This window comes from Miscanthus floridulus, chromosome 17 (assembly GCF_019320115.1).
Source record: "Miscanthus floridulus cultivar M001 chromosome 17, ASM1932011v1, whole genome shotgun sequence".
In the NCBI taxonomy this organism is placed as follows: Eukaryota; Viridiplantae; Streptophyta; class Magnoliopsida; order Poales; family Poaceae; genus Miscanthus; species Miscanthus floridulus.
The window spans coordinates 75,876,643-75,888,116 of NC_089596.1; the positions used below are offsets into that span (position 1 = coordinate 75,876,643).

The following is an 11,474-nucleotide window of genomic DNA, read 5'->3' on the forward strand; positions in this document are numbered from 1 at the left end:
TGTAGTCTTGTACTTTTTTCTGCTATATCAATGAAACACGCACTATCTTGTGCAGTTCGTTCAAAAAAAAAAAAAAAATCCACGGCCGGGCGAGGAAGAGGGAAGATGCATGGATGAGCCGCCGGGGAATAATGGTATATATTTTGCATGATTAATCCTTGAGCTGGATCCATCAGCCCGGCCATGCATGTTAACTAACCACCCAGAGGTTCATGCTTGATAATGGTGTCATATCGCCATTCTTGGATTATTGGATACATACAATAACCCTAACTCACTGACAATGCAAGCAGGGGCCCAGCCCAGTTGGCCCCACATGGAAGTGGGTGGCATGCATGTGAGGCAGTTTACAGGATGAATTCCTGTGTTAAAAAAAATACATGATCACTAGTGAAAGGTAGTGTATGCTTTGAAAGCTGCTTAGCAAGAGGGTTTCACATGGCCAGCCTCTCAGTTCATCGATGGTTGTTGCCTGTGTGTATCCATGGATGATGGGCCACATGTGCGCATGTGGCTTACCTAGCTAGCCAAGTACGAGTAATAGCTAATAAGCTAGGGTGGTGAGGCTGTTGAGCCAACCGAATATTATTATTCTCCATGATTAATCTGCATGTTTCTCTCCATGATTACCAACTTCTCCATGTTAAATGATTCCCAGATATTGCTTCCGCTTTTTTTGCTAGAGCTCCTTGATTATATTATATTATTTCACATGTAAATTAAATTCGTTCTACTGAAATAAATCTGTACTTTTTCCATTGCCATATATACAAAATCTGCCATGTTTTCATTAATTTGGGGAGTAATTATCAATACAGTTTACTTGGGGACATCTTGTTTAAATATAATACCAATGAGTAGTAGTGCTCACTGTTCTCAACAGCTGAAAAATCCATTATATGTTTTCCCCATTTTGTTTGTTGGTCTGCACAATGCAATACTGAAAACTGTATGATATACAATTAATGTTAGCTTAATAATGCTATTCTTTTTGCTTAATTCATGATCATGTACCCAAATTTCAACTTTGGTGTGTAAACAAGGGAACCTGAACCAAACGAATAAAGCTGGCAGACACCAAAGATGAGATGCTACATGTTCCACCCAAACTAACCCTTCCGCTGCATGAAGCAGCAACAAAACGTACATAACATGCCAAGATTCCCATGCCAACGCAAGAGGGTGGCAAAATTCTCCCAATGGCAACATGCAGCCCAACTAATCATCCATAATTCACAAGGGAGATCGAGCTTTGTTTATTAATTAACGGTTACATTAGGGCCGCCTAGCTAATAGCCTGTTCGATCTGTCCTTAATTTGATACTGCTTATGAATGATTGGAGAGAGGTTGCGAAAGAATATGAGAGGTAGAAACAGCAGGGAATGAAAAAGTTCAGGGATTTGTTCTGGTTTAAAAAATTATCTCTGGGTTTTGACTTTTTAATCCAGAGATGACAAGACAGGGGTCATGGATGGTAAAGCTTTGTGCTGTGGAACTCTCCTCGAGTTCGCTAAAGACAGTGACATCTCTCCTTCATGTCTACACTGTTTGTTTATTGCCCTGTCGGTTAATAAGCATGCACGGATTTATCCAGTAGCACAGGCTTAAGACTCAAGTCGATTGCTTATGTGAGAACTATTAACTATACAGGCAACAAAACATGCAAAAGCTGCATTAGACTAGCCTGGCTATATTCACAAAAAAACAGAGACTAGCCAGGCTAGCAGTTAGCCACCCAACCAAACACACCTTATAGTTACTACCCATAGCAGAGTGCTTGCTACGTACAGTGGAAACATACATTAGTAGACAACATGACAACTCGATATACCATAGCCTAAACATGCATGAAACTTATTAACTGAAATCATTATTCCTCAACAAGTCGGTGCAAAATGATTGGGTGCTGCATGCAAGGATATTACATGGAAGCAAAGAAGGGTCGATAATGGTGAGAGGATGGCATCACAGGCTAGCATAGCCAACTTTGGGGATCTTTTTTTTCCTTCCTCTCAACACCAAACTCGATCATGTCTGCATGATTAAGTTTGGTTGGTGCCAACAGTTGCTTAAATACCACCACACGCCATTGCATGACCTGATCATCCCCATCTCGAGTACTATACGTTAGCCTGCACCTCTAGCTGGCTGCACATCATGCAAAGTTTGCTCAAAATCAAACACCTTCGATTAGGGCATGCATTAGGCCCTATAAATTGGCTTGGTTTTCGTTTCCTACTCCCTGGGTAGGCTGTTTTGATCAAGATGCATGTGTTTCTAGCCGTTTTGGTGTGCTGTGGCACATTGCTTGGGTATTGGCATTCTGATGATTTGTGTGCCAGATGCATCAAAGTGGAGTAGAAACACAAGTTCAGATACCTTCAGCGTCTTGTAAACACAATAATGTCCAACGGAGAGCTTGTCTGCATTCCTCCACGGTGCAAAAATCAGATTTACTGTTAGGAATTCGACTTTACACAATGAAGCATTAAGGTATGAATGTATAATTTGAAGAAGATTTAGAAGGTTACGGCTACCTTATCTTGTTTTCTCTTTGTTTCTTTCTTTCTGTAGTTTCTATATTATGCAAGACACATTCAAACTCCGGAATAATCCAATTAAACAAGAACCAGTACAGCACTGTGTTCTTGATTGCTCTTCTTCCTTTTTCCCATTTGCCGGCAATCAACATCCTTTTGCTTCCTATTTGTCTAACCTTTTCTATGTTCTTCGCTTCTAATCACCAATAGTGGCTGATTGGCACCATTTTAAGTTGCTAGTTACTGAAGAGCTGCACCAGTTTCTACAAAATATTTTTTTTTACATTTACATACATGTTTATGAACTTCAAACTGCCGATAACATATATAACAAATATTTCAGTATTCTCATGGAGTTGGCATTCTAAGGCCTATACGTAGGGATGAAAACGGTACGGATATTTTCCGACCGTATTCGAAACCGAATCCGTTTAGAGGGGTTGAGATCTGTCCGTATCCGAGTCCGGATATCCAACATCCGATACCGTATCCGTATCCGAATACTCAAATCGCATATTTATGATGTCGATATCTAATCGTATCCTATTCGACATAGTTGACACTATCCGTTTTCGAATCCGAATCCGGACAAAAATATGAAAACAAATGCAATATCGGTGATATCCGTCCGTATCCGATCCGTTTTCATCCCTACCTATACGGCTATAGACATGGCTCTGAAAGCAAAAGTTTGACAGATTTTGCAGAGTACAGGCTAGGGCTTATGTCCTATACTAGACTTTACAGTAGAGAAAACTAGCGGATAGCTGGTTGATACTATCCCTAAGCTAGTCCCACTTGTTGGAACAAGGACCCGTGAAATCAGCTTGGTACTTGATACTCCCTCCGTCCCAAATTACTGTTTGTTTTAGCTTTTCTAAGTACTATGTATCTAGACGTACATATATCTAGGTTCGTAACAAAAGCTATGTATCTAGAGAAGACGTATCTAGACGTACATATATCTAGGTTCGTCCCAAATTACTCGGGTGGCAGAAGGAAGGTTCTGTAGTTCGGTTCTTGTGATGCCAGTTCTTTCTTCTCTTATCTGGAACAATTTCAATTTTCACTGTCTATTCTATGTTCTAATGCTTCTTTGCAATAATCATGCCACTGTTGTAATGACTTGATCAGATACGATACGAAGAGGTGCAAATGGCAGCCTTGCAGGACAATTTTACTAATCACGTGTGATTCTTTCTCTGCCTGCTTTAGCAGCCAGATGAATGTGTCAACTCTGCTTTCTAATTAACTCATTTAAATTTAATTACTCTGCTAGTACCTATGTTGCCTTCCATATGATGCAGTTGTGGTGACATTCTACTGGGGACATGTGCCAAGCAATGTAGTACCAACAATCCTCTCTTGTCAGAAAACAGCAGTAACAGCAGCTGCTACTGCTCACTGCCACAGGAATGATTAGCATAAACTTTATTTTAACAAGGTCAACTTGGGCAGCCTTAACACATGCACCACGGTACATATCCTTCACGCCTGGTAAACTTTCTTTAATTTTTATGCAGGACATGTGCCCAGATCTTAGCCAGGGTGCTTGCATCAGGACAACACCAAGAACATACCCTCTTATCTCCCTTTGGGTTAACTCTATTCTGCAATGGAAGCCTCCTGTCCCCTGACTGGTAAATGACATAGTACTAGCACTGCTTGTTTTGCTCAAAATTACAGTCCCTGTTCTTGTCCTACTAGCTTCTCTGTGTACTCTTACATCAGGATCAGCTGTAATGTTAGGCCTTCATCTACACAAAAAGCAAGAGTAGATCTGCTTCAGAGCTTCATAAGCAGAACCTTCTAAAGAATAGGCCGTACGAATACCCAGTGTTTACAGCAGGTCGGTCTCTGATTATTAGTACTACTAGTAATCAGACCATGAAAGCTAGAGCAGCTAATCTACTGTCTGCAAATGACAGGGAATGTAAAATAAACATGCTATTAATCTACTCTGATCTGATGGGGGCAGGCACAAAGTAAAAGACTAAAAAATGCCACAATTTGCCCAAAAGCAGGTTGGAAAAGCCATGACTTTAAAACACATTCCCTCCATGTTCCATGTTCTCATGTTTCATCCATCTCCCAGCTCACATTCCTTCACTGGGTGAGGTGTCCAGGCACTAAACAAACAACATGGTGGCATGTTAAGAAATGCCAAGAAGATTCATTAGATTATTACATGCTTTATTAACCAATCTTCTGGTGAGAATGATATAAAGCCTTTTCTGCCACCTTCATCTTCTAGCTAGCTGCAGCCCCTGCTGTTCCTGCAGATGCGGTGTCAGTGAACTTTAGCTAGGCAAGCCAGACAGTGTCTCTGACATGGCGCAGCACTAGAAGCAGCAGAGCCAGAATAGGTGCTAGAAGAAGCAGCTGATTTCATCAGCTACCAAAAGCGCCTCCAGGAAAGTACTAGAACATTCCAATGGAAGCAAGAGCGCCAGTGCTGGTCCTAGCAGTGACACTGTCTTTGATCTTGGCCAGCACCGGCGTTGGCGCCGCCGCCGGCGACGAACGGGCGGCGCTGCTCGCGCTCAAGGCGGGCTTCGTTGACTCGCTGGGCGCGCTCGCCGACTGGAAGGGCTCGTCGCACTGCAGCTGGACCGCCGTCGGCTGCAACGCCGCCGGCCTCGTCGATCGCCTCAACCTCTCAGGGAAGAACCTGAGCGGCAAGGTCACCGATGACGTGCTCCGGCTGCCCTCGGCCGCACCAACGAGTCCGTCTCCGTCGTCGCCGGATCCTACGGCTACATCGCGCCAGGTACCAATCACCATTGCAATCGCCAAAGCTGGATTCAGAGTTCGATCTCGAAAATCCTTGATGCGTTGGATTTCAGAAGTTGATCGATTCGATCTGAATCAATGCGCAGAGTACGGGTACACGCTGAAGGTGGATCAGAAGAGCGACATCTACAGCTACGGGGTGGTGCTGATGGAGCTGATCACGGGGCGGCGGGCTGTGGAGGCGGAGTTCGGCGAGGGGCAGGACATCGTGGGGTGGGTGAGGGAGAAGATCCGGAGCAACACGGTGGAGGAGCACCTCGACGCGAACGTCGGCGGCCGGTGCGCGGCCGTGCTCTGCACCGCCAGGGCGCCGCGGGACCGGCCCTCCATGCGCGACGTCATCACCATGCTCGGCGAGGCCAAGCCGCGCTGAAAGAGCGGGAGCAGCGGCGCCGGCAAGGACGCCGGCAGCGCCGCCGTCCCCGCCGCCGTGGTGGTGGACAAGGACAAGCCGGTGTTCAGCACCACGCCGGACTCAGACTACGCATAGATTTTGTTTTCTTTCAGTCTCAGTGCCTGTTAATGATCATTTGTTCTTGTACCTAGATTTTCAAAGATGCAGGGTTTTGAGCCTGTAAACCACAAAATTTGCTGTGAAGATTAACTAGCCAGCCGTAGATCATGTAGATTATTAATGGAGATTGCCGGGCTTGTATTAATTAATAGAGAAGAAAGTCACAGAGGCCTAAGCCAAGGAAAAAGGGAAAAAATATATATACAAAATTTACAAGAAGGCGTTGTGAAGCGGCGATGAAAACAGAATGAAATCGCTCAAAAGAAAACTTGTGTGATGAATTGATGCTTCAGATTGTCTCCAGACCGGGCTATGTGTGGAGGCTCTAAATTTGGCTTGCGGTGATTAGCAATGGCTAAAAACTAACCTAACACCTGTAAGAATTTTTCTTTTGAAACGAGCCAGCACGAGAGCTGCTGCTATATTAAGAATTGCAGCTCATACAAGGCTCTATATAAACCACGGCTCAAGCGCCTGGTTATACATTCAAGTAATTTTGACAGCTTCAAGAAGAAGACCATCATCGGCGATGTCGAACGTTGAGCAATCCATCCAGGCCGGCAAGGCGCATGCCGCCGAGGGCGAGGTGAGAGCTGGCTTCCTAGCTAGTGCTGACGAATCGCTTTGCTCGCATGGCGTGGCGTGCCCTGGGATTCATCCATGAATGATCCATGTGTGTGTGTGTGTGTGTGCAGTGCCAGGCGGAGCGCGCGGCGCAGTCCGTCAAGGACGCCGGCGGCGGCGCCGCGGCCGACGCCGCCGGAGCTGCGGCCGACAGCGCGCAGCAGCAGCAGCACCGCGCCGCCGACACCGTCCAGCAGGTATGTACGGATGAATTCCTCCTCGCCGGGTGATTTCCGATGAATAATCCTCTAATCCTCCCATCCGTGTGGGAGCGCAGGCTGCTGATCAGGTGGCGCAGATGGCCCAGGGCGCGGCGGCCGCCGTCAAGGACGCCGTGGGCAGCGGCCACTGATGGATCCATCCACCAACGCTACGCATCGCATGGGAGCGGCGACCACAAATTCAGAACGGCAAAATAAGATCCTGTCGATTTGTTTTTTCTTTCTTTCTTTCTTTGATTTTCAAACTATTGTCCGATGTTTTTTTTTGAACGAACGGGTACGAGATTGTGCCTATTTCATTGATAAAGATATTGTCTGATGTTTCGTCAAACCACAAACGGAACTATCCGCTTGAGGACCTTGTTCCTTCCTAGATGTATCACGTTAATTCCGTTTGGAAAATGTCTATTGTGGAAGAAACTAGCAATGTGGCCTTGCTTGGTTTCAGTTTTGGTTTCGAATTAGCATGCTCTTGCTTGGTATGGTGCAGTAATCTGCACTTCTAGTTCCCTAGAAGCATCTCTGTAAACTACATCAATCCAGCCTACCTGGGAATTGAATTTGTTGGAGATACAGACAGTAATATAGGAGTAGCTACGTAAGGGAAGTAGGAACCTAACCGGTATTGTAAAAATTTGTAAATGGAACAGTTCTTAAAAATTATTAGTTTTGAGAATGAAAGTTTAGGGTAATGCTGTTTTCTCATTGTCCAACGCTCATAAGATTCTAACCGATCATTCTGAAGTATCAGGCTCTTTTAAGTGGATTTGGAAATCTTAGTGTCAGCTCAAACATAAAAGTTTTTTTTTTCTGGCTGCTGATGAGGGACAGACTGAGCACAAGCGACAAAAAACATGGATTGGCCAGAGTTCAGATGTTATTGCCCTTCAGAAGTCTTTTTTTAAAAAATTGCCCTTCTAACAAATAAGAGACATTTAGATTATATGATGTAATTGTTCTTGGAATCTGGGCTTCTGTTTTGTGGTCCTTTTATATGGTCTTATGTGTTGTGCTCGCTTTATAGCTTAGGTCTTGTTTGGTAGGGATACAGATTCTCTAAGAAACGTTTCAGATTCAGATTTTTTTAGAAACGTTTCTTTGTTGAAATAGAATCACTTTCCTGAAATCGTTTGGCTACCTAGCTGATTCGGTTTCTAAAATAGACATAAAGATAAATTATTTTTCTTTAAAAAAATATAGAAATAGATAGGCTTCACTAATTTTTTTTTATGGGTGAAGAACATTTCACTTGCGATTCATTTTAAATTATTGCACTTGAAAAAGACGAAGTGTACTTATCACATACTAGAGGGGAGAGAGGAAAGAAAGAAACAGAATCACGCGAAACTGGCTAGGAGGTGATTCTATTCTCTAGTACAAAAAATTAGAATAGCTAGAAACGTTTCTATCTAGAATCGCTAGCTGTGGTGACCGTTTGGCAAGCAACAGACGGATTCTAGCAAGAATCTGGAATGATTCTCTCAGCCAAACGGACCCTTAGAGTTTCCTACTTCATGGAACTATTATTTGAGGAACATTTCCATTTTGTTTTGTTTCAGTGCAGGCATTCAGAAATTCAGTATTGCGTAAATCCCTCTGTAACTTATTCTTCAGAGTTCATAATGCTCCCAGGTTCGTAATGTCTTCAGTGTTTAGAGTCTACTTGGAACCAAGGAATATAAAACAAGAGGAATGGGAAAAACCGTACGAATGTGATGAGTGTGTAATAGCGAAACAAAGGATTGAAAAAACACATGAATGGATGGAAAAAAGATGTTTGCAATGCAGGAATTCCAATCGCAATACTTTAAAAAGCATGCTAGTAATAAAAGCATTTTAGGTCATAATAATAGATTAGTTACTATTTTTTTAACCTGCTGGCTGCTGCTGAGGCCTGAGGGGGGTTCTTTGGTTTAACTTCGTTTATCCCTATTTAGCATGTCGAGGCTTTTTATTTACACAGACCTGTATCCTTATCTCTTACCTCTTCCTTCTCATCCGTGCACTCCTTCTCATCCATGCAGTCATTCTCATCTTGTAGGCTTGTAGCTCGCCAAAGAGTACGACAACAGCGAATATGCATGCAATCCAGTGCTTCAGAATCGATTTGTAAGGAAATATTTTCTCCGGCTGTTATTTTGGGCCTTAAGTGAACCAACAGACATATATAATTGTTTGGAATTTGACCTTGCATGGCCACAAGTGTACATTATGATAGTACAAAATTACCAATGTACATTGTGATCACTCTCATTTATTATGTACTTGGTCCAAACCGTCACATGATTTATGTTTTGTGACAATGATTTGTAATGATGCATGCACAGTATAGTCACAATTAGGTTAAGACAACATATACTAGAGGAAAATACTACCATTGCATTAGCACAGGTAACATACTACTCCATCAGTCCCAAATTATTAGTCACTTTGGCTTTTCTAGGTTCATACATTTTAGTATGCTTCTAGACATAATATATATCTAGGTGCATAGCAAAATCTATGAATCTAGAAAAAGCTAAAACAAATTGTTCTATATTTACTTCGGAAATTAATAAAGAATTGCCAAAAAAAACAGCCACTGGAGGTAATAAGTAGTATACTCACTCCCAACTGCTGATAATTTCCAGCAACATGTAACTCATCACTCATAAGCCTATTGCTTATCTTTTGCTAAGTAGCCTGCAGGCTGTAGTATTACTGGTTCTGGTTGGAGCAATAGGCTGCTCTCCCAGTAGTGAAATGCCAACAAGGTTAAAGTGATGATCAACTTGCAAATATGCAACCGGCAAAAATCTATTAAGTAGCTAGCTAGCTAGGTGACAGACAGATAAAAGCCAGCAGCTAGCTAGCTGTATTACCTTGGAGAACTCACAGGGGAGGAAGGGCATTCCTCTGTCAAGTCCTCACCCTCAGTTCCAATGTCCTCCCTCCCATTGCTATACTGAGCAAATGACTCCACCGTCCTGGTGCTCATGTCAATGGCGACGACCAGCCACATCTTCTTCGATGACAAGAACGAAGTGCACCACATGATGCCCAGCTGCGGTTGTGAGCATGCATCTGGGAACATGTCCAGAGGGAAGCGGACGAAGGAGACGGTAGGGGCTGGGCCCCGCGAACACGTCGCACAAGAGGATGACCGCTTCCAACCAAAATTGCCTGATACCCTCAGGAGTTGTTGTAGCATCTTCTTTGGGGCTTCTTTACTAGTGTGTGGTACGAATTCTGAACCACCTGGTTCATGTCACGTCTGAAGCAAGGGCTATTCCAACTTGCAATTGAGTTGTTCGTGCTGCGATCGTCGGATCATAGCAGTATGTGGTAATCTTGGTACATGGTGCATGCAAACTCTGTTCAGAACTGATGATGACGATGCTAAGGGTTCTTCCAACTTGTCATAGTCATAGGATTTCTTCTGCTTTCATTACATGGTAACAGCAATGTAAGCGTCGGATCAGTTATACCAATCGTAAGCTGCTGCAGGCTCCTGCAGACGCCTTACAGCCTTGCTAGCTAGCTTCTTGCGGCAAGGCCCAGCAGAGAGGAAAGCGGCAATTAAGCATATCTTGATGCTTCAAAACATTTTTAGCAAAGTTTGGGGGTTTATTTAGTTTCCATTTTACACCACATTTTAAACATTCACAAGGAAGGAGCAATCATTTTTAAGTTCAAGGACCAAGTGACTCATCCACATAATGATTGTACTTAAAAAAGCTGGACACACGATAAACATCTTTTTTTACAACACACGATAAACTTGATATAACTTATCCGTTCATACAGCATAAAAACAGACCATAAGATAGATCCTTCCTCAGCCACAACATGAAATATCTCCTTCAATTTTGTTGACAAACACAACAGAAGTATTCCTATCTTGTGGAACCAAATATATATATTGATGTGAGTCATTCCACCGACGGAAGCCCCGTCCTGCAATACATAAATACTGTGAAAAAAGCGATCTAGATGGATGATGTTCAAATCAAACTTGCATTGATTCTGTTAGCAAGAGAAAGCTAGCATGCAAAGGTGCTTGGTAAAGTAGTTGTGCTATATATATTTATACTTAGGAAAGAATTGCCAGAAACAAACACTTGATTAAAGATGAAGTGAAATGCTAACGATTAATGTGGTGAACAACTTGCATATATGCAAGGGATAAACATGCAACCAGCAAAAATCTACTAAGCAGCTAGGTGAAAGATAGAGATAAATGCCAGCAGCTAGCAATTAGTATTACCTTGAGGAAAGGTCCTTGGAGAACTCACTGGGGAGGAAGGGCCTGGGACGCATGGACCTTTCCTTGGTCAAGAACTCACGCTCAGTTCCAATGTCCTCCTCACCATTGATATACTGATAAAATGACTCGACAGTCCTGGTGTTCATGTCAATGGTGACCACCCACATCTTCTTCATCACGTATGTGAAGTCGCTGATAAGGAAATGCACTACATGTGGCCTGTCGATGTTCACTTGGGGGAACATGGGAACCTCGCGCGGGAGGCGATTATCAGTCCAGAGCTCATCAGAGGTGACTGTCCAGTCCTTGTTCCACACCATGCCGCTGCTTAGAGATGATGGGAGGAGGGTGTGGCAGGTGATGGTGAAACCAGCACCGGGCTTGAGTGCTCCGTAGCCAATGCCATCATCGCGGGTGACATCGACAAACTTGAGCATACCGGCAGCATCAATGGCGGACACACCACGCAGCGGCATGCTGTGGAACAAGGACTGGACAGTCACCTCTGATGAGCTGGAGAAAATTGCTAAAATAG

General features: G+C 43.5%; 1 protein-coding gene across 1 annotated transcript; it reads left to right on the top strand.

Annotated features, from left to right (window-relative positions):
• The first annotated feature begins 4,839 nt into the window (after nt 1–4,839).
• LOC136514982 (MDIS1-interacting receptor like kinase 1-like) lies at nt 4,840–5,975 on the top strand. The gene is made up of 2 exons (XM_066508686.1): nt 4,840–5,311; nt 5,421–5,975. The coding sequence occupies exons 1-2, from the start codon at nt 4,976–4,978 to the stop codon at nt 5,436–5,438; spliced, it is 354 nt and encodes a 117-aa protein (XP_066364783.1). The 5' UTR covers nt 4,840–4,975; the 3' UTR covers nt 5,439–5,975.
• Nucleotides 5,976–11,474: the final 5,499 nt, after the last annotated feature.

Bases quoted from the DNA above. Each gene is read 5' to 3' on its own strand.
- LOC136514982 (XM_066508686.1), top strand. From the start codon at position 4,976: ATGGAAGCAAGAGCGCCAGTGCTGGTCCTAGCAGTGACACTGTCTTTG.